This window comes from Tyto alba, unplaced genomic scaffold, assembly GCF_018691265.1.
Source record: "Tyto alba isolate M040663 unplaced genomic scaffold, T.alba_DEE_v4.0 Super-Scaffold_23, whole genome shotgun sequence".
NCBI lineage: Eukaryota > Metazoa > Chordata > Aves > Strigiformes > Tytonidae > Tyto > Tyto alba.
In genome coordinates this window covers 4,006,364-4,026,424 of record NW_024881297.1, presented here as the reverse complement: position 1 = coordinate 4,026,424, position 20,061 = coordinate 4,006,364, and the positions used below count along the sequence as shown (strand labels likewise).

General features: G+C 44.9%; 1 protein-coding gene and 1 long non-coding RNA gene across 5 annotated transcripts in view; one reads left to right on the top strand and one right to left on the bottom strand.

The window, feature by feature from the left end:
• Positions 1–20,061, top strand: part of ADAMTS3 (ADAM metallopeptidase with thrombospondin type 1 motif 3) — a 142,314-nt gene that overhangs the window by 91,528 nt on the left and 30,725 nt on the right. For all 4 annotated transcript variants that reach the window (XM_042796757.1, XM_033007750.2, XM_033007764.2 and 1 more), the window contains one exon: positions 13,102–13,301. In XM_042796757.1, coding sequence (XP_042652691.1) covers positions 13,102–13,301 — 200 coding nt within the window. The remainder of the gene's footprint in view (positions 1–13,101; positions 13,302–20,061) is intronic.
• Positions 7,925–13,133, bottom strand: LOC116965291. Its single transcript, XR_004409260.2, has 2 exons — positions 11,933–13,133; positions 7,925–8,515 (listed from the first exon to the last, which is right to left on the bottom strand). It is a non-coding gene; the product is annotated as an uncharacterized LOC116965291 (long non-coding RNA).

The following is a 20,061-nucleotide window of genomic DNA, read 5'->3' as shown; positions in this document are numbered from 1 at the left end:
CAGTCACTGTCACTCTAAGGGTCTAAGAGTCCCACTGCAGAGAATATAAACAGAGCTAATCCACTAGGCTGTAATTCTTTTAATCATCTCAGGAGGCTGAAAGATATCCAGACTATGTATGAAGTCACAATATTTTTTTTTTTTCTCTCTCTTTTCTTAATTCCTTAGTGTGGTTAAGCTACTGTGGAATTGGAGTTTTGTCTGAACCTGGTTGCTACTATTTTTATTTCCCAGGCTATTCCATCAGACTAGAATCAGCATTACCTTGCAGTCCTGCTGTAGGCTGGGAGGTCTTTCTTCCATTTTGGTGGTGTTTTTTCCTCCTGGGCTTCCCCTCCGCTCTCTTTGCTGCATTGCCACAGCTCTAACAGCAAGTCACTCATCAAATGACAGTCTTTGGTCACATGTGCTGCTTCCTCCTTAGCCCATCTCTAAGACAGGTCAAGCATCCTCTAAATAATTCATCCCAGCTTGGAAGGAGTCTTACAGATGACTGATGAAGAACAGAAACATTGGGGGGATGGTGAGGGGTTATTTCTCAAGAAATCTTCATTCCATCTCTGATCCTCACGGGAGACCTTCAAAAAAGATGAGCCTGGAAAATAAAAATTCATCATCTTACTGGTTAATAAACCTCATGCACTCAATGGGATACCAGTTCAGTGGCATATTTCAACCCCTCCCCTCAGTCCTGTGTCCTAAAGCTCTAAAATTACCTGTCATTTCTGTCAGGAAATGCTCTCACGCTGTGCTCTGCTAACGCCTCCTCTGCTCCACAGGCGCCAGTCCCCTTCCGTGTCGCACAACCTCAGCAAACTCAGGACAGTTGTTTCCAGCTCGTCCTTGCTTCTGTAACAGAAGGGCAGCTTGTGTGCTTGCAGGGCCGTGGGTGTTTTCCAGTGCCGCCGGCTGGCTTTGCCAGGTGGGACGTCTCCCAGCAGACGTTGCCTCGCCACATCCCGGGGCTCTCCCCGGCACTTCCGTGCGCCTGTGCCACACAACACACAGCACGTGGAACGCTTGATGCCTGGTCTTCTCTTTCATTTTGCTTCCCCATGCCTTTATTTCTTGGCATCTCCTGGGCAATTTTATTCATCTGGAGTTTTTCTTTGCAATGCTTTAACTCCTAAATATCTTAAATTAATGGTTTAAATTTTATTTAGTCTGTAAAGTGATGCCTGTGTTTGTTTAGGTTTTCAGTATTTTCAGACTACTTCGGTGTTTATGCTGTGTGAAAAGCTGCTATTTTGGCCTTTCTGCAGCCCCTTTGGCTACCCTCAGGTGAAGATTACTTTCTGTAAAATATGTTTGCACTACTCCTTGGCTCAGTTAGGTTTTGATGTGCAAATAAGTTCGTGTTCTTTTTAAGATAGATGTTTTTTTTTAAAGCTCAAAATGAAATACGTTCTCTATTTAACCTGAACTGTTCACAAAGTACAATGCATGTTGAAGTGACGGAAGTGTTGCGGAAACTCCCAAACCACTTAACAACTGAAAAAAAAAAAAAAAATTTTATGCACAATTAATCATCATTCCGCAAACATACAAACAGCAGGTTCAAATGTCTGTGAGAGGAGAACAAATTATCACCACACAAACTTCTGGGGTTTAACAACAACCCAAAACGCTCAGTCACTCACCTAATAAAAGGTGAGGACTCTCAACCTCGAGGAACATTTTAGGGCAGCCTCCCGACCCTTAGGAACCCCGAGGAGTTTCCTTGGGCTTGGTCCCGACCCAAGGGGAGAGCCCTTACCTGCAGCACACTGCTCCGGGCGGGACGAGCTCAAAATGGCTCCCCCAGGGCCTCCATTGATACCCAGGCCGAATCTGACCTGTGGGCAATAACAGCCAGTGTTGGCCGAAGGCCCCAACTGCCGTAACGGCCTGAGAACAAGGGCACAGGGAAGGTTCAACAGCCAGGGAGCCACATTTTCACCGGGGGGGGGGGGGGGGGGGGGGGGGTGCACCTGCCCCAGGAAGCACTTCCTTCTCTTGACAATTCTGTTCCTGTTACAGTGTAGGTTTGGGTAGGTGAGGAGTTGACCTGCCTCCTCTGTGTCATAGCTTGCAGCCACGCAATTCCTTTCAGAAGCAGCCCCGGGAAGAGAAGGGTTTATTTTGACAGCTTCTGGTCTGGGCTTCACGGAGAGCTGGGGGCTGCACCGGTGAGAAACATTATCCACAGCACTTCATTTAGATGGGAACCCAAGGGAAAAAAAATAGGAACAAATGCAAGACTGCTTGCTCAAACACTATTCCCAGTGTCATTTGCTTCAGCAGGAGCTGTATGGTTTTCCCTGAGATTTTATTGTGCTTTTGAATTTAATGTGATTTCAGTTAAAAAGTAGCTGAAAAGCCTGGAGGAATCACACATCTAAAGATCCAGGACTGTATTTAGCGTGGGGCTGCAGTTCTCACATGGGAGACATGACTTCTAAACTGGTTTTCTCTGCCTGGTTATGCCAGTGAAAGAAACTGGGCATTGTGAACTTAGGGTTCTGGGGTTTGTATGAAATCTGGGGTTTGTGTGCAGATAGGTTTATCACAATGCAAACAGCATCGCTGTGGGAAGTTGCACGTAGAGCATTTCAAACCATTTAATGTTTTTAATAGAAAAGGTTTGAATCTCAGTAGTCCTAGTTTTCTCCACTATCCACTCACTACCGTACGTGTCAGTGCCTCTGTCATTCATGCTCATGAAGAAAAAGCCTGGTGCTTTTCTAAGATTTCTCAATCTGTCCCTTTTCCACCCACATTTGACATGGTGCTGAGAGCAGGTCCCTAAAATAGGAAACACTGGAGCCCCGCCCGTGCTCCCCCTCAGCCATGAGGATCCTGGAAGTCACTAAGGCTTCATGTTCATTTCAGCAGGACTTCCAAAAGCAAGCTACATACTCATTAAATTATACTAAATAATTGGTTTTTATTAATGCTCAAGTGATTGTTCTGTCTCTCTTGAGGGAAATGTTAAATCGAATTTTCTCCTCTGTGTAACTACACTGTGTTTCTACAGAAGAACAACTGTCTTGCCTTGTGGTATCAAAATTTCATAGATGATATTTATTTATTGTGAAATATCCCAGAGGGACACTCTGTAGGGTGCCCACTGGCTTCTGGAAGCACTTAAGAGGTAGAGCCCTTAACATACAGTGAAACACAGAGTGAAACTGTGGATTTATATGGCCACCTTGCTTTGTTAAGGTTGCTTCAGATACAAACTCTTCCTTTTGCTCAGCCCCCAGAAACAAACAAACAGAAGTTTTGGCAACAGTTAAGCAAAGAGTAACAACAATCTCACGTACCTGTTCCATCAGAGACAGTAGCGATATTAAGGAACTGAACCTCAGAGTCAGGATTGCAAGCCCTGGGTGTGGGTATTTTGAGTGGGAAGGGGGGATTCGGGGCAGTGACGCTTAAGTAAAGGACAAATTCTTCTGATACCACAAATGTTGTTGTGGGACTGTTAGAAAGTCACTCTGCTGCTTCTGGAGTAAAAGGCAATTTTATGCAATTCTTTAAGAAAAAATAAGGAAGAATGCTTAACTTCATAGGATTATTTTTTTTTTTAAGGACCTACTAAATTAATGCACACAAGTTAGAGCACATCCCAGAACCTAATGAAAATATCCTGTCACAATATTTTCCACTTGACAACCTGGGTGGTTTCTTTTGCAAACACTGATCCCTCATAATTAGACAGTACCAGCAGTGCCACAAAAATTTTGCATATACACAGTTCCTGGTGAAGTAAGTTAAAAGTCTGTTGGAACTGATCGGAATTGGCATTTGACCTACATGATTCTTCTTTTCTTCCCTGGATTTTCCAAAGGCACACTTCAAAATAAGCTTTAGTAGGCAAAAGATCAGGGGCTTTCATAGATTTATTGAAGGGCAAATACTGACCTTTTGTTATAATAAAGCAACCTGCTATGTTTCTCATACTAATTTTTTGGCTAAAGCTCCACATAAGTGGACAGGTATTCTTGTGTTCCTGCTGAAGGGTGTGGGAGCCAGCTGCCAAAACATCTGGCCACCCACTCCTGGTAGCTTCTTGTTCCACATCTGAAGAGCCAGATCTTTGGAAGGCATCAACATATTAAATTGTTCTTTAAAGGTAGTTAGTAAAGAACAAACAAAACAGTCAGCAAAGCGTGCTGTGGAACTTGAAACTCCCCTAAATCTGAGTTCCATGGGTGCATTTAAGTGGCAGATGAGCTTTTGTATAAAGCAGATTGCTGAGGTCATTTGACAATCTGATCTGTGTTGAGTATAGATAAAATCTCAGTCTTTGGCTTTAATTGGCTTGAAGCTACAGAATAACATTTTCATGATGGCTCTTTTCATGTCCTGAGGACAGTCATGTCTATGATTGCTATATAGATCCCTGGGAAGAGTGAGACGAGTAATGTGTGAGTATTTGGTAATCACATGAGATACAGGGGTTACAGAGAAGACATCTTAGAAACATTCAACAAGAGAACAAGAGGCAGCAGTCAGAACTCAGAACACGGGGATGAGAGTAGATACCAGGAAAAAATGGTTCACTGGGGAGGTGGTTCACTGGACTGGGGCCCAGAGAGGTGCTGGGTCCTCCATCCACTGAGAGTTTTGAAGGGGCCAGGATGGGTCTCTGGGCAGCCTGGTGTCCCTTTGAATTTGGCCCTGTTTTGAGTGGCCTCCAGAGAGCCCTTTCAACCCGAGTGCTTCTGTCAGTGAATCTTATTCCAAGAGCAAGGTGGCGAAAGGTCATTTTCAGCTAATCTCTGCATTTACCAAGCCCTGTTTCTACCCTCACTCTGTCTTTTTAGCCTGTTGGCCGAAGATGCTGGTGGCCTTCCCTCAGAGTCGAGTGCAAGCTGTAAGTGGCTAACTTCTCTGGAAGGGGCGTGAGATATCATCACCTAGGCTGGCCCCTGCCAGTCAGGAATTGCAGGGCCCAGCCTGACAACCTGCCAAATACCAAAATCAGCCTGATGCACCACTTATCTCTACGCGGTTTATTACACATGTGTTTTCTGTGGAAAATTCTGTATCACAAAGAAAAAGATCCTCAGAAGTAGAATTCTTTGGGTTACCTTCACTATTCATGAAGTTGCTTCACTTTTTAAATTTCATGCTTGGTGAAGTGGGCAAGGGTGTTAAACATTATCTTCAGGGTGTGATAGAGCTGCTGGTATCACCAGCTGCCTTTCCTAAGTGAGCCATCCTTTTCTCTGCACCTTTCTTGCATTTAACAGCAGTAGGAGCTTACAGCTCATTTTTTTGTGTCCAGTAATTTCTCTTGTTGCTGTCTTGGATGCAGATGCACAGAAGTTCAACAAAATAAATTAAATAGACTAAGCTCTATGGCAGCCTGAAAGATGAGCATTAAGACAGAAAAAGGGCGGAGAAAAACTTGGTGAGAATGCCTGATTCCACCCTGGTAACACAGGTTCTGAGAGCTGAAGAAAATACAGAGCTTCAAGAAAGTATAACTGGGAGACAAAGCAATCATGGAAAGTCATATTCATTCAGTGGTTAACAAGTAGAAAAGTGTGCAACAGCTACTTCATGCCGCTTTAGAAGTGACATTATGAGTTGGCCTAGTTTCCTTTATTTGAAAATAGCATAATGGAATTTTTTAGTTGCTTCAGAATACATCTGCCCTTGGGGACGTTTTATACATTAACATGCTCATTAAGAAAGGATATACATAGATCTAAATTTGTTCCAAGCTGATTTTTTATTATTTTCATTTTGAATTAGCGAAGTTGTGGAGCCTCCCTAGACACTGTTGCCAGCTGTATTTTCAGGAAAAGGCTAAATTAGGCAATTGAATGCTTGCTTCTCCTAAATTTTTCAGTGGGTCATAATCTTTTGCCAAAAAGAAACTCTAGCTGATGGCTGCCTCGGTGACATCATCCTGCTCCCAGGGACCCTGAAGCGTGGCCGGTATACACATCACGCAGCGGTGAGTCGGGGCCGGGACACAGCTGCAGCTCTCCCAGCTGATGATCAGCTCCTGCATCCCTGCTCGCCCACTGGCAGTATTACCTAGGTGCCCCGACATCAGGCTCCCCTCCTCCAGTGCTGCTGCCAGGTCTTCTCCAGGCACAGAACCACCTCACTTGCATGCTTGCAACCCCTGATCTTTTTCTGCCTTTTTTCGTGTGCTCACAGCCCAGAAAGCCAACTGCATCCTGGGCTGCACCAAGAGAAGTGTGGGCAGCAGGGCCAGGGAGGGGATTCTCCTCCTCTACTCTGCTCTCACGAGACCCCCCTGCAGTGCTGGGTCCAGCTCGGGGGCCCCCAACAGCAGAAGGACCCGGAGCTGCTCGAGCGGGGCCAGAGGAGGCCACGGAGATGCTGGGGGGGCTGGAGCAGCTCCCCTGGGGGGCCGGGCTGAGAGAGTTGGGGGGGTTCAGCCTGGAGAAGAGAAGGCTCCGGGGAGCCCTTCGAGCGGCCTCCCAGGGCTTAAAGGGGGGGCAGGGAAGGTGGGGAGGGACTCTGGGTCAGGGGGTGCAATGATAGGATGAGGGGTGATGGGTTTAAACTGGAAGGCAGTGGTAGACTTAGACTAGATAGAAGGAAGAAATTCATTACTGTGAGGGTGGTGAGACACCAGCACAGGTTGCCCAGAGAAGCTGTGGCTGCCCCCTCCCTGGAAGGGTTCAAGGCCAGGTTGGACGGGGCTGGGAGCACCCTGGGCTGGGGGAAGGGGGCCCTGCCCGGGGCAGGGCAGTGGGACTAGATGGTCTTTAAGGTCCCTTCCAACTCAAACAATTCTGTCATTCCATGCTTGCTTTCTCTCCATGGATCTGATCTCTGTTGATCAGTTTTCATGCTTACACTTAGGATCCTTCCTGAAATGCAATTGCTTCTTCTCTGTTTGTGATTTTTCTCAGGAGACAGTACAACACAATTCCTGCTAAGAACGTTGCTATTAATATTGGGCACTAAACCTGTGCCTAAATGAGGTAGGTCACCGTAAGTCAAGACAGCCCTGAGCACTGAATCTGTTGCTTTCCAGCTGTCCAGACGCAGGAGCGTGACTGCAGGCATACGGTGAGCCAGGCCCCTCTCCAGAGAGCAGATAGGGTTTGGTAGCGGAGCATGAGTCACATCTTGCTGTTTCGAGACATCTTCCTCTTTGTGCACTAATGAATTTGAACTGCTTGTCTGCTAGCTCAGACATCTGTTGAGTTGAGAAAAGTGCCTCCAAAAGAGCTGCAGGAAAAGGCGTAAATCTTCAGGCCACCAAGCACAGCAGCAGCAGCAGCTGTGGTATCAATTCAGCAGGATTAGATGAATGCAGATCTCTTGTCTGCGAGTCTGGTGTCCTGGAGAGTCATCGCCTCACTCTTCAGTGCATGGTGTGACTCAGAGCAAGGGAGTACCTTGACAAAGGCAGGTTAGTAGTTACCCAACCCTCACCTCCACCTTGTACTTACCACTGTAAATCTCAGGGCTTGTGTATTCTCTTATTTGCTGAGTTTTCTTTGACACAAGGGAAGCAGTCGGGGACTAAGTGAGGTGCTGGGCAGTAGCCATCTCATTCTGAAGATGACCCTGTTCTGGCTGCTGTAGAGCCATCCCTGCCTTCCCTCACACACCACGTCTAGCTGAGGTCTCCAAGAGTCTCCAGGGCCAGCTCAAAGGGAGTGAAGTGTCGATAAGTTGCACCCAGCTCAGTTATGCAGAGTGAAATGTGGCCAAAGAAAGGATGCAACATCCCTGTTATTCCTTAAGCACATATGAAGAACATATATACGTAGATAGATATAAGGAATGCTGCTGATATCCATAGCATTGTATCACAGAATTCGGCCCATGTATGTTACAATATAAAGTAAGATTGCCAGAATTGTCAATGTGAGAAATGATTAGGGCTTGCTGTAGCTACACAGAGATTTGACTGATGACAGCATTTGTGAAACTAGACTTGGGCAAATCACAGCTTTATTTAGTAGTAGGGAGCTATAGTTTCACTCTTTTAAAGTTACACTCTAGGAAAGATACATGTTGTAACCCAGAATATTTATTTGGAGTTTTTTTAAACACAGAAAACCATTTAGGAGGGGTACAGTTATGCCAAATTTTTGATGTAGGTGTTTATGTTAAAAGTTCAGTGTTTCTGAAAAAGGATTTAGAAGGGAGGCAGACTTTATTGGTCTGCAAAAGGGTTATGGCTTTTAGCATACGCACGTCTGGGTTCACAGAGAGGCTCTGTAGATATATTTGTGCTTGACAGAAACTCGCCGTCTGATTCCAGCAGCATGGTTCCAAGTCTCTGGAGGTGGCACAAGGCGAGGTTAGCAGCCATGGTTTTCGACCAAATGCGATGACAAAGCATGTGGGGGAGATTTCCTTCTGGTGCGTTTCTGCTCTGTTTCCACTGCTTCATTTGCTACAAGCACAAAACTCCTCCTGCCTTTTCTTGGCAGAGGAACCCCAGCTGGACTGGAGGAAGATGTCATCCTTTGCTCTCCTCATTTTTGCTAGGTGATGCATAGTAGACAGGCTCTGATGTGTGCTGTGAAAAAAGAAAATAGAAATAACACACCTACACATGAGCATACAATGCTGGATGTTTTGACTTCCTACCCAAATGTTTGCACAACCATTTAACTTCATGAAAGAGCATGGATTAATCTTCTTCTGACAGGTAAGATCATGATGTAGAAGATGCAGGTGACTAGCAAAATAAAAAAGGAAGAGATAATGAACCAGCTAATTCCAGAATGAGATTAGGAAGGATTAGTCTGTCTAGCACAAACCCACAAACATACAGACGAGTTTCCTCTGTGTGTAACAGGGATTATTGTCGCTCAGTGACAGCCATCTCTCTTTACTCTGTTAGCGCACTCAGAGCTGCCGGGTAGGGTTTGTAGATTAACTTGCAAGGAACCTTTGTCTTCAAATGATTAATTTCGATAAGCATTGCTGTGATCTCTTCCCACTCAGAAGTGGGTCATTTCTCCCACTTCTGCTTGCATCTGAATTACTTGCTCTGTGCTCTAGAGAAGAGTTTTATAAGGAAAGATTGATTTCTCCATTACTTGGTGACAGCAGCTCCAACATGCAGGTAAGGGGGTGTCCCCAAAGGCACTTCTGCAGCATTCGGCTCACAAATCTACAGGACTGCCAATGTGTAAACTGCTCATCTCAGTGCTGAGACCACCCCCACATTTAAAATTTTACAGATGATATGCTGCCTGCAGTGCTGAAGCTCAGTAGAGTTATACCAGCTTCAGGGACCTCAGGTTTTCCCAAGTCCTGGATTAACACGCAAAGATCGTGATGCATTTTTCTTTGAATGCCGATTTTCTTTGTAGTCCATTACACACAAACCCTGTAATCATACACAGGGGAAGTCACAGCACGTATGTTTCTTAACCATTACCTAATGACCTCTAGAGACTTAGGTGTGTTTTGTGTCCTGAGTTCCAATAGTGTGTGGCACTACCAGCAGGTAATGCACATTTACTGGTGCTGCACGTGTCTGTCTGTCTATCCCTGAAGGTGAGCAGGCATGTGCAGAACTGTTTGAGTGCACAGTTTGGACTGAAAAAAATAATTCACGCACCTTTTGGTTTTGGCAAGAGGGAGGTTTGAAAGGCAAGGGATGGTTGCGTTGGTTATTTATCGCAATACAGAAAGCCTGTGAAAGTCTTACGGAGCACAGCCAACAGCCTGACTTCTGCATTAACAAAGATTTTGTGCAGGAAGCATTCAGACTGACCTCTGCCCTTCTGTTGTGAGTACCTTAGGTGCCTACTGAATGAACAGAAAACGCTGATGTCTCCACTGGCTGTAGCACTCAGTACTGCAGTAAATAGCTCTCCACTAAGATTTTTCCGTAATGTCTCCTCCTGTTGCATAGATTTTGGAAAGAACACTGAATTGTAAGGGTTGTGGCATTCTGAAAAGGTCAACCTTGCCAAGCTGGGAAGCTCTCAACACCAAAAGGAGATGGAAGACAGTTTTCACTACAACTTCACAGTGAGCATAGCTTTTTAATTAATCTCATTTGGAGCACTGAGATGCATAGAGCAGGTGCAAACTTGGACAGCCTTCTGTAGAGCAGATTGGATAAAATATCTAATGTGTTTGTCGCTGTGTCTGCCTGCTTGGGAGGTTCTGAATTACGTGTGTGTATTTTGTATTGATAAGAATAATATTGCCATCTCCTGAACAGAACACATCTGAGGACGCTTTCTGTGCTGCTCAGAAAAGATATCTGTTGATCCCCCTTCCCTGTGCCTTGACCAAAGCCAGCGAGCACAGAACAAACTTCTTAGAACTAGCTCAAATTCATGATGATCAATTAAGGTAAATGACTTTGGGTTGGCTGAGGTATTTGGAACAGACTTGAATGCTGTGAAAAGAGTCATTGGTTCTGTGAGCTCTTCTGAAATTTCCACTAGTGCCCTGGTACTTAGCTGAATCATGAGTGACGGCAGGAAGAAAGATTTAATGACTGGGCTGTGGGAACATAGACGTCTTCTGACAGCACTGTTGCTCTCACGTCACACCCTCATCCCTTTGCCCTTGTGTTCTCTTCAGTGCGTGGCAATGGATGCAGATTGCAGCATTTGCAGAGCTACTGTTAGTACATATAACCTGGGGTTGATTCTGGTTGTTTGACTGAAGTCCCTTTAGTGCTAGATTATGGAAAACGGACAAGCAAGAGAATAGATAAACCACTCGTATTACCCCGTATTTTTTGGACAGGGCATAGCAATGTGCAGTGGGTGCGTTTAGGGAGAGGACCCCACTGCTTCACCTCCCAGCAAGGTATGGGGAAAGGCAACATGCAGGATGAGGCTTGTTAAGTGATTACTAGCTGATAAGTAGCTCAAATCAGCCTTAAAGTCAACAGCTGTTTTCCGATGTTAACGTTTCTGTTAAGGAGTATCATACTTTAGTAGTGCCAAGAAGAGCAGATGAAAAATTAAAACCCAGTCAGCACCAGGAAAACGGCAGCTAAAGTGGGTACTGCTTAATATTCTTAGAGGTCCTGGTGCCAGGCCGAGTCAAGTGGTTGGGTTTTCACCACTGAGCCCGGTCAGGGGGAGGCTGGGGGTTCTGTGGAAAGAAATATGCAAGTTGCATTTCCGGAGGTGGGAGGTTCAATGCGTGAAAATTTTTCCAGTACTACTTTTCCATTTTCTTTAAAATTTTGGGCAAAAATGGGCATTATGTTTCTTCCTAGAGTGTGGTTATTTTTTCTTGCTTTGTTGGGATTGCACACTTGAAAAATACTCTGTGGGTGCATGCGTGGAAAATATTGGCATATTGAGAATGCCCTCTGTGTGAAGAAAGTGGCTGCATATTAGAGAGGGGTGGAAAAAGAAGGAATCATTTCTGACTTGCTTTGCCTGCTCACATGCACACAAAAAAAGAGATTTTCCTCTTTGTTGGAACCGCAAACCCACCTATTTAAGAAGGGGAGTGACAGCCAAGCCAAAGGTGCTGTGCTGTGCAGATAGTTGGTCCTTTCTGGAGTGACCTCAAGGTGTTCCATTCGCGCTGCGGGCGCAGCGATATGGTGGCATTACTGGTGTATTTCCGTTGGATGCCGCGCTTGGCAGCTTTGCCAGCTGCAGCAATTTTTAGAATTGGAGCCTGTCTGTGAATTTCCTGCTTGTGTGCTATGGCAGGGTTCGCATTCTTGAGAGCGAGAGGTTGAAAAGTTGTTTGCAGACCTGGTCTCTCACCCATAGTGGAGGGCTAAGCTTCAGAAGACAACTGGGGACAACCTCGCCGTTTGATGTGGGGTTTGAGGAGTGTTATTTATGTGTTGCTGTCAACCGCTGTGATACTTAGGAGGAAGAGGCTTCCCAGCTAATTCTGCCAGTAGCTGAATCTGCTCAAAACAAATTACAGCGTGGCCACCCAGCACATTTTACAATGTTGGCCCTGCTGTCCTCCCACCGGCAAAACTTACCTCCAGTTTGCTGGGAGTCGTGCCTAAAAACATGTGAAGAGCCAGTTTGTGTACTCGCCACTTCGGCTTTCATCAACTCCAGTGTAGAGAAAAAGGACTTGCACCATTACAATACGAGTCAACACAAGTGGAAGTCAGGACTGTCTTCTCCTTTCTATCCATCAGACGCTGGTTGCTTTTGCTGGGGTCATAGAGTGGGAAGATCCATGTGCATTTAAGGGCTGTATCATCTCTTTCTTCTACGTGGAGGAGGCAGGAATGGGGATGCTCCCTGCCTGGTGCAGGACTGGAGCCACAAGAACTGCCCAATTCCTAGTGAGGACTGCAGTACGTCGCTGGTGGTTTACACTGTGAGGTGTTCCAAACAGGCCTCTTTGCTGTTGTTCATTGCTTAGAGCCTGTTGGTGTGCTGGCTTAGATTTAGGAAGAACTAAATAGCCTACAGCTGTGCCTTCTTTACTGTCAAAAATCCATGGTGATGTTGTGTTTTACTGTCCTAAGTGGAAGAAATATCTTTAGAGTCACTGCAGATGCAGGCTATAGGATGCATCCCCTTAGAAGCCAATTCAGAGTGGTTCATCTGGACAGTGCCCCTTGACCAGTGTCTTCAAGTGGCCTTTCTAGTATTCTGTGATATTCACAGAAGGAAGTATGCCAATGCCTACTTCTTAAATAAAGATTTACAAAAATAGGCAGTCCAAAATCTTAGCTTAGCTGTTCCAGTGATGGGGTATGAGGGGGAGAGCCACAACACTGCAACTTGAGATCTTTTCAACATGAATTGGGGCTGACCATGTTACTTTTGAGCTCTAAAGCTGCAAGTTAAGTGTTGTATGGCATCCCATGTCTGTGGCATTCCATAACACATGCCTGATAGGGTACAAAAAAATGAGGGGGGAAATTTTGGGTTAGGAAGTGAACTATTTGGCCAAGTATTTTATACTTGAAATAAGAACTGTGTGACAGATTATAGAACCATATGTTCGCATTAATTTTTTGATAGGGTATCTGGTGATTTCCCCTACCCCTACACCACTAGAATAATCTCTTCAGAGTTCCTAGTTTATTTTATCCAACGCAGTGGTGACACTACAGGTGAGGATGATGTGCAGGAGGATGTTCCTGGAGTGGAATTGGAGTAGATGTTGATGTCTTACTCTTTCTTGTAGAGTCTCTTCTTGGCGGCCTCAGAGAGCTGAGTTCCCTGTACAGCAGCATCGAGCAGCAACTGAACGAAACCCTGCGGCGACGCAGGCACGCGGGAGACGACGACTACAACATTGAGGTGTTGTTAGGAGTGGACGACTCTGTCGTCCGATTCCATGGCAAGGAACACGTTCAAAACTACCTCCTCACCCTCATGAACATAGTGAGTATCTCCCATCGTGCTGCACTGCTTGGTTTGGAATGTGAAAGGCTTTTGGAATCTCTTGCGGGAGTATCTAGGAGACCATGCTTGATAAAAATATAAATGTGATCGTTTTGTCTGCTGTTGGATATGGTTCTCTCTTTTCAAGATGTCCCTTTGATCTTTTTCTCAGTGGTTTTCTAGGGCACATTCTAGGGTAATTCCAAGAATTTGGAAATAGTTGAAAAACAGCGGGGAAAAAATGCAAACTTGATACATTTCTAATAATTCATAACTTCTGCCGCAACACGGTTCTGAAGGAAACCTGGTTAAGGAATAAACATGCAGAGTGAAATAGTGTTCTAAACACCTAACAGCACTTTGAAAGGAAGCAATCCTAGTAATGTCTGTTCCTTAACTCATGTGTCAGTGTCCATATTTATATAGAAAGTGTAAAGGAACAGACTCATAGAACTGCTTTATTGTAGTGTGTCTTACAGGGTAAGCAGGTATTTTTTGTCTACACAGACATTTCCAGCTGTAAAATCAATGGTGAGATACTATGTTTAAAGATATAGTTTTGATTCTGAGGAAATGCACATTACAGAAGAGTAGAGTTCACACTGTGCATTATAAGGCATGTACTATAACAGTGCTGAATGCTAGAATTGCTCAAGCTTAGATGTTTTCCATTTTTTCTATCTTAGAAGAAAACTTTAAAAACTACATGAAGGGAATGTAAAGGAGATGTATAATCGCTTGCAATATGTCGCCTTTTCTTAATGTATATACATGGTGGACCCATATGGATACATCTTAGAAGCTTTGGAGATCATAAGGTTTTCCAGGAAAGAAAAACAATATCCTAAAGACAGATTGTAATAGAATAGGTTTACAATCAATAATTTGATGAATGTAGGAATTATTTTTGTACTTCTTATACTCAAATTTTTATACTTGGAATAATTTAAAAATTACTCCTTAGGCCTGCAAATCATCTTTGTAACATTTCTTTATTCTGCATCACATCAGCTGCCATCGTTCCTGACTGAGAGAATTCAATCCTTTCCCTATTGCTGAGTGTCAGAAACACCTCCTCCCCCTCACCTCCAACATTCCCACAGCATTCCACTTCAGGAGGGACAGCCAGTGTGAATAACACATACGGTGAATTTGCCCTTCGGTCCTTGTTTTATGGTTCTTTCATATGCCTGTGCTGATCGTTTTTAATTTGGTGTTTTCTGCCCTTAATGCCTTCCCTCGGTTGTAACTCCGTACCATTTTGACTGCGGTGATGGGCAGTGAGGCTAGCACATAAAAAGGTTTATTGAGGCTCACTCTTTTTCTCAGTTCACTTAAGCCTGAATTATGTGAGGGGTGACTGGTGATTGCTGGGGTGACAGGAGCAACTCCCTTGCACCTAATCCAGCCCGTGGAAAATCTGTTCCCGGGGGGTGGATGGAAGAGATGAGATCGGTGACACCATGAAGGGGTGGGAAAGCAGGTAGCAAGACTTCTTGGGACAACGCCTTTGTGTTAGACCTCATGTGGAACACAGAAATGACAGAAACGCTGCCTTCGGAACGATGGAGGCCTTACTGCTCTCCCGAGGGAAGGCGTTAAGGGCTCTGCCTTCAGCCCGAGCTTTGATCCACGCGGCTTGTGTTGCAACGCGTCCTGTTGTCCACAGCTCCCATGGAGTGCACCCTGTGCAACGGCTGCATCAGCGCCCAGCTCAGGCCTGAGCCTGGAAATGCCACCTCTTGTGCGTCAGGCTAAAAATGTATCTGGAGAAGGTCCCTGTGCAAGCTCCTCAGTCAGATAAATAAGATCTTCCTCCATGAGGAGCTGTGCTGCCAGCGACACAAATCCTACGTGTCCGAAAGACGGTACTGCTTAGGTACAGAGGAGACGTGTCAAATAATGAGGGGCCAGGACCAAAGTGTACCCACAAATGTGGTCTCATTTTGATAAGACCCCAGTTACCTTGTAGGTGTTTAAAGCCGGCTCCTTTTAAAAACAAAAAACAAAACTCATCAACACACAGCTTTTGCCTATCACAGTCCCATCTCAGTTTTCCAAATGCATAAACATGCTGAGCATCTTTGTGCCCCACCTGTTCTAGCTCCCAAAATGGGGACCAACAGTTTAAAAATTTAATCCATAGAATTTGAGAGGCGGGGAAAACCCCCACAATCTCTACATGAATTTCAACCAACTGATATCTTCTCCAGCATAACTCTGTGTAGAATTACAATAACTCTGTATAGAATTATGCTGTACTATAAATCTAGAATAAGAAACTCCAGACATACACAGACACTGTAACTGAAAACCAGAATTTAGTCTGCTAGGTTTACAACCTGGAGCTTTGTTCAGTTTCACGCCTTTTCTACTGTTTCAGTAATTGTGAGCTTATATGTTTTAGGTCTCTGTGATATTTCAGCATGCCAGGGGAGGTGCTCTCTAACGACAACAGATGCTGTAGAATCTTAGTCTGATGAAAAGGAGCTGTTGAGTAATGTCTGTGCATTCGATTTTGGAGCCCAAGGCATGCAATCAAAGCTTCCTCCCACCCTCTGGCACGCACACAGAAAGTGTTAGGAAGCTGGGTGTGAAGATCTTCGAGGAGGAACAAGCCACTGAACCCGGGCTGCTCTGGGGATCACCTCTGAGTCTCTGGTGAGCCAGCAGCAAGGCTTTCGTGGCTGTGAATGTACACCTAGTAACTGCGTTTCTTCATTGTTAGTAGAAGCTTCTTTTTTAGGCTTGAGGGAATCAGCAAGCAGAAGAGCAAGTCTTTGCTTGTTCCTAGGAGACCATCAGCTGTGGGGACTGCAGCAGCTGCAGTGCAGTCCACTGTCAGACACAGCTCTGCACAGCTGAATTCAGCTTTAGTTTTGGATCTGGAGGTGTGAAGGTCTGAGAACTGAACCTTGCATATCTAAACTTGTATCTTTTACTCTCCCTAAAAATGGGAGGCTCTAGATGAGAAAGGAATTTGTGATGAATGTTAGGAGCATTCATGAGGATTTTTGCGAGGCTGATGGTAACTTGCTGAGCCTTGCCTTCCCACGCAGGGAAGTTAAGGGCCACATGTAATGCAGCATATGCCAGATAGCTCCAGAGTAGCTTGAAAAGAACAAACATATATGGGCATCATAAGCTATTTTGCCCAAGTGCAAAAAGCAGTATTAGATCACATTAATTCAACCCTGTGCCAAGCCTGGTTATCCCGGGCACTGTGCCATGCTGACACAACTGTATGGCTCTCGGTGCCCGAACCAGGCACTGCACGGCCTTGCCATGCCATTGGGAGCTCCAAGGCTGGGGGTTCTGCTTCAGCTAAAAAACGCCCAAGGTGTTTCCCTCTACTTAACATTGGTACGTACTCTTGGCTTAAGAAACAGCTGTTAAAGGTCAGGACGAGTTCAGGAGCTCAAATGGGGTCATCTAATCCAAAGCAATAAAATCTCATGTGGTCCCTAGCTTTTTGGTGAAGCTTTACTGTTATCTCACAGCACAAACTGCCAAAGTCACCGACAGCCTGCCCTCCAGAAGGGCTGAGGAAAAAAAAATCACCCGTGGAAGGTAACATCATTCCCCTGGAGTTGTTTTGAGTAGCTCAGTGGGCTGTCCATTGCAGGGCATTTTCAGCTGAGTTCCTTCAGGTGACAGAATCAACGTTTTCCTGATCTTACCTCTACCAGGAGCACAAAAGGAGTTGTAGCCCCCACCTCCCGAACCCTGCCATAGTGTTAGCACCCTTCCTAATCCTCTGCGGAGCATCCCTTGGAGAACCTGCAGTAGTACAGCGAGAAAGCAAGTAGAGTGAAAACTGGTGGAAGAGTGGGAAACAGGGTGCAAGTAGGACTGAGAAAGCCTATCCCTTCTTCCTCTCCCACCCCTGTTTGTTCCCCAACCCTGGTTGTGCCCCAGGGCTTCAGTGACTCCCTGGGTCTGTCAGGAGCCAGGTCCTGTCTCTGTGACGTGGTGGTGTGCCACACAGGTGTTGAGGTCACTTCTTGCAAGAGGAGAATTGGTTTTCACCCCTGTTGGTTTAATGTCTGATGGGAATGTGGCACTGTCAGTACATCTGGTGCTTTGCAGCTAGCTCTTCTTTTGTGGTATGTTGTCTTGTCTCTCACAACCTGGCTTTCCTCTCCTCCTCTCTACCTAAGAGAAACCTCTAACAAGAAGAGAGGATCTTGGAGGCACTGCTTTCAGTTTAGAGCAATTTCACCTTTCAGCTAACAAAAGACTGAGCAGTGAAACGTTCATACTGATCACTTTCAGCAAGAAGTAGCTAGTCCACTTTCTTAAGTGGATACTTTAAAAAAGCTTGATGTTTTCAGCACTGTGGTGTTAGATCTGAAATTAAAGTTCTCCTGCATTAGTCAACGGATATTTGTTACTCCCTTACTTAAGACAAAGCTTCCCTGGATTAAAGTAACTCAGAGCAGAAAAATATGCACAGAGGACATCAGGTTATACTAAGGGATTCTGAGCAGGTTTGGACATGGTAGTATTTCTATATCTCAGTATTTTTTTTTTATTGAGAATAAAGCAAATTTAGCCAGTAGAGTGATACTTCCATGTATCATTCATTCTCAAATTGCAGGTTGCTTCTGACAGAATTCCTCTTTTGGTCATCACTGTCCACTCAGCATTGCAGTTTTGTAGGTATCATCTTCTTTCTAAATAACAATTTTCGTTTGTTGACCGGATGCTGAAGTCAATGAGAACTTTATGATTAACTTCAGTAAGAGCAGACAGTGCCAGATACGTCAAAGAATTCTGCCACAGGTCTTCACGCACACACACTACCTGCAGTTCTTTATCTCTCCATCACTTGCTCTCATTTTTTCATTCATTCCGCCTCTGCCTAGAAGTGCGTAGCAGGGCCTAAACACGTTACTGAGTTGAGAGATCTCTTGACTTTTTCTCGTCTCTAACCCAATCCCTTGCCTGATAGTTACTATCTCAGATAAAGGAGGAAAGTCAGATCAGTGCACATTGTTCTCTGTGCAGTTCCATAGGGAAACGAGAGCTAATGCGGGTGACGGACAACAGCGTGCAGGCAGGCAGGCAGGTAGTCTGCAGGGTTTCACGGTTCTTGCTACCAGCACTTCAGAAATGCCAGATTCCCCTCAGCCCTGACTTGGGGCTGTGCTAAGATGCACGGGTAGTTTGTGTGGCTGAAGAATGTGAAATAGGAGTTAACGTTGTTTTGGCAACCATGGAAGCAAGTTAACTTTAGAATCCAGAAAGTTTGAGATTAAAAGTTATTATTAGCATGAGTAACAAAATATTCTTGTTACACTATTTGCAGGGAATAATTTTCTTTTTACCACGTACCTCATGAAATGTCAGCAATGGCTCTTTATTAAAGATGATGTTGGAATATTGTCTTTTTAGTTATAAAAACATTTAACTCTGTAAACAGCAGAGCTGATACACTGTCCCAGAACTCTTCCATCTTTTCTTAAACGTCTGTGGCTCCATCTTCTGGGAATGGATGTCAGTACAGAGCCTGTGCAAGCTGAAACACCGCTTCCCGGTCAGTTGGCTGCAGTACAGATGGTTACATCTTCTAGGAGGAATGCTTCTGTAACAATCTAGTCCTTCCTGTTAAGATTTTAACAATGGTAGTCATTTTTATATGACTTTCTAAACAAGATGCAGACAAAAGAGGAAATGAGAAGAAAACATGATGCAAAACAAACGCAGGGAGAGATGATGGTCATAGAAGCGTATCGAGCTTTTAAAAATTCTCTTAATGCAAAGGTTTCCAGAAGAGCCAAAGCTGAGAACTGCCAGTGCTTTTGCTCGGTGACTTTCCTGGAGCCTGGATACCTACAGAAGACCTCACAGCTGGCAGCTGGATCTTGCTGCCAGCTTGACTGGGCTGTGGCTTGGGTGTTGAGCTGGAAGAGGAGGCAGCTTGTGTCCTCTCTCTTGAAACCTTTGAACTGTCATCTCCCAGCCCAGTATTCTGTGGCAAGCAGGCGTGCTCCAGTGGCACGGGTCAGAAGAAAATTTCTGCTTTATTTCCTCACGTGTCAACGTCATGGTGAGCACTGAGGGATGTTCTTCACAGGCAAATCATCTCTTCTGTAGGTGATGAATTTTTCTTATGAGTTTGGGAGTTGTCATTCTTGCCTCTCATCCAGCTGGTGGGTTACACTGTGGAGCTGAATTGCGGGGCTTGGAGAATGGCCCAGGCCCTCTCTTCCTCATGAGACTGAAGAGGCTGTGGCAGCCATTTCTCCTTCAAAGCCATCCCTTCTTCACAGCCTTGACATTTGATTTTGTCAGACATAAAATTTACCTTGTTGTCTGTCAAGATTGATAATTAGGGAGCTGTTTCTGTGGCATACAGTCGTCATGCACTCACTTCTCCTGTGTATGAGTTTATGTCAATTTTAATCTAATATTGCCCTCAGCCTGTCCTGAAGACGAACACCATGTAAAGGTGTCACCAAAAGAGCACAGCTCGCTCCTTGCCATTTAATCTGGTGATTCATACCAGTGGATGGTCAGTAGACCAGTAGTCGAAAATTTTGTTTGAAGCTGTTTCCTTTCCAGCGATGTGAACAGTAGAGCAGCTGATGGCATTAATCATTAAAATCTGAATTGCTCGATATTCCTTCACTGTAGAATGCTAACTAAGAAACTGCACTTTCCCCCAGTCGGACACAGAAATGTAAGTAATTCCATCAAGGCAGAAACAGAGGCTATAGGGTCCCCAAAACCAAAAGAGAGTCAAATGAAGTATTTA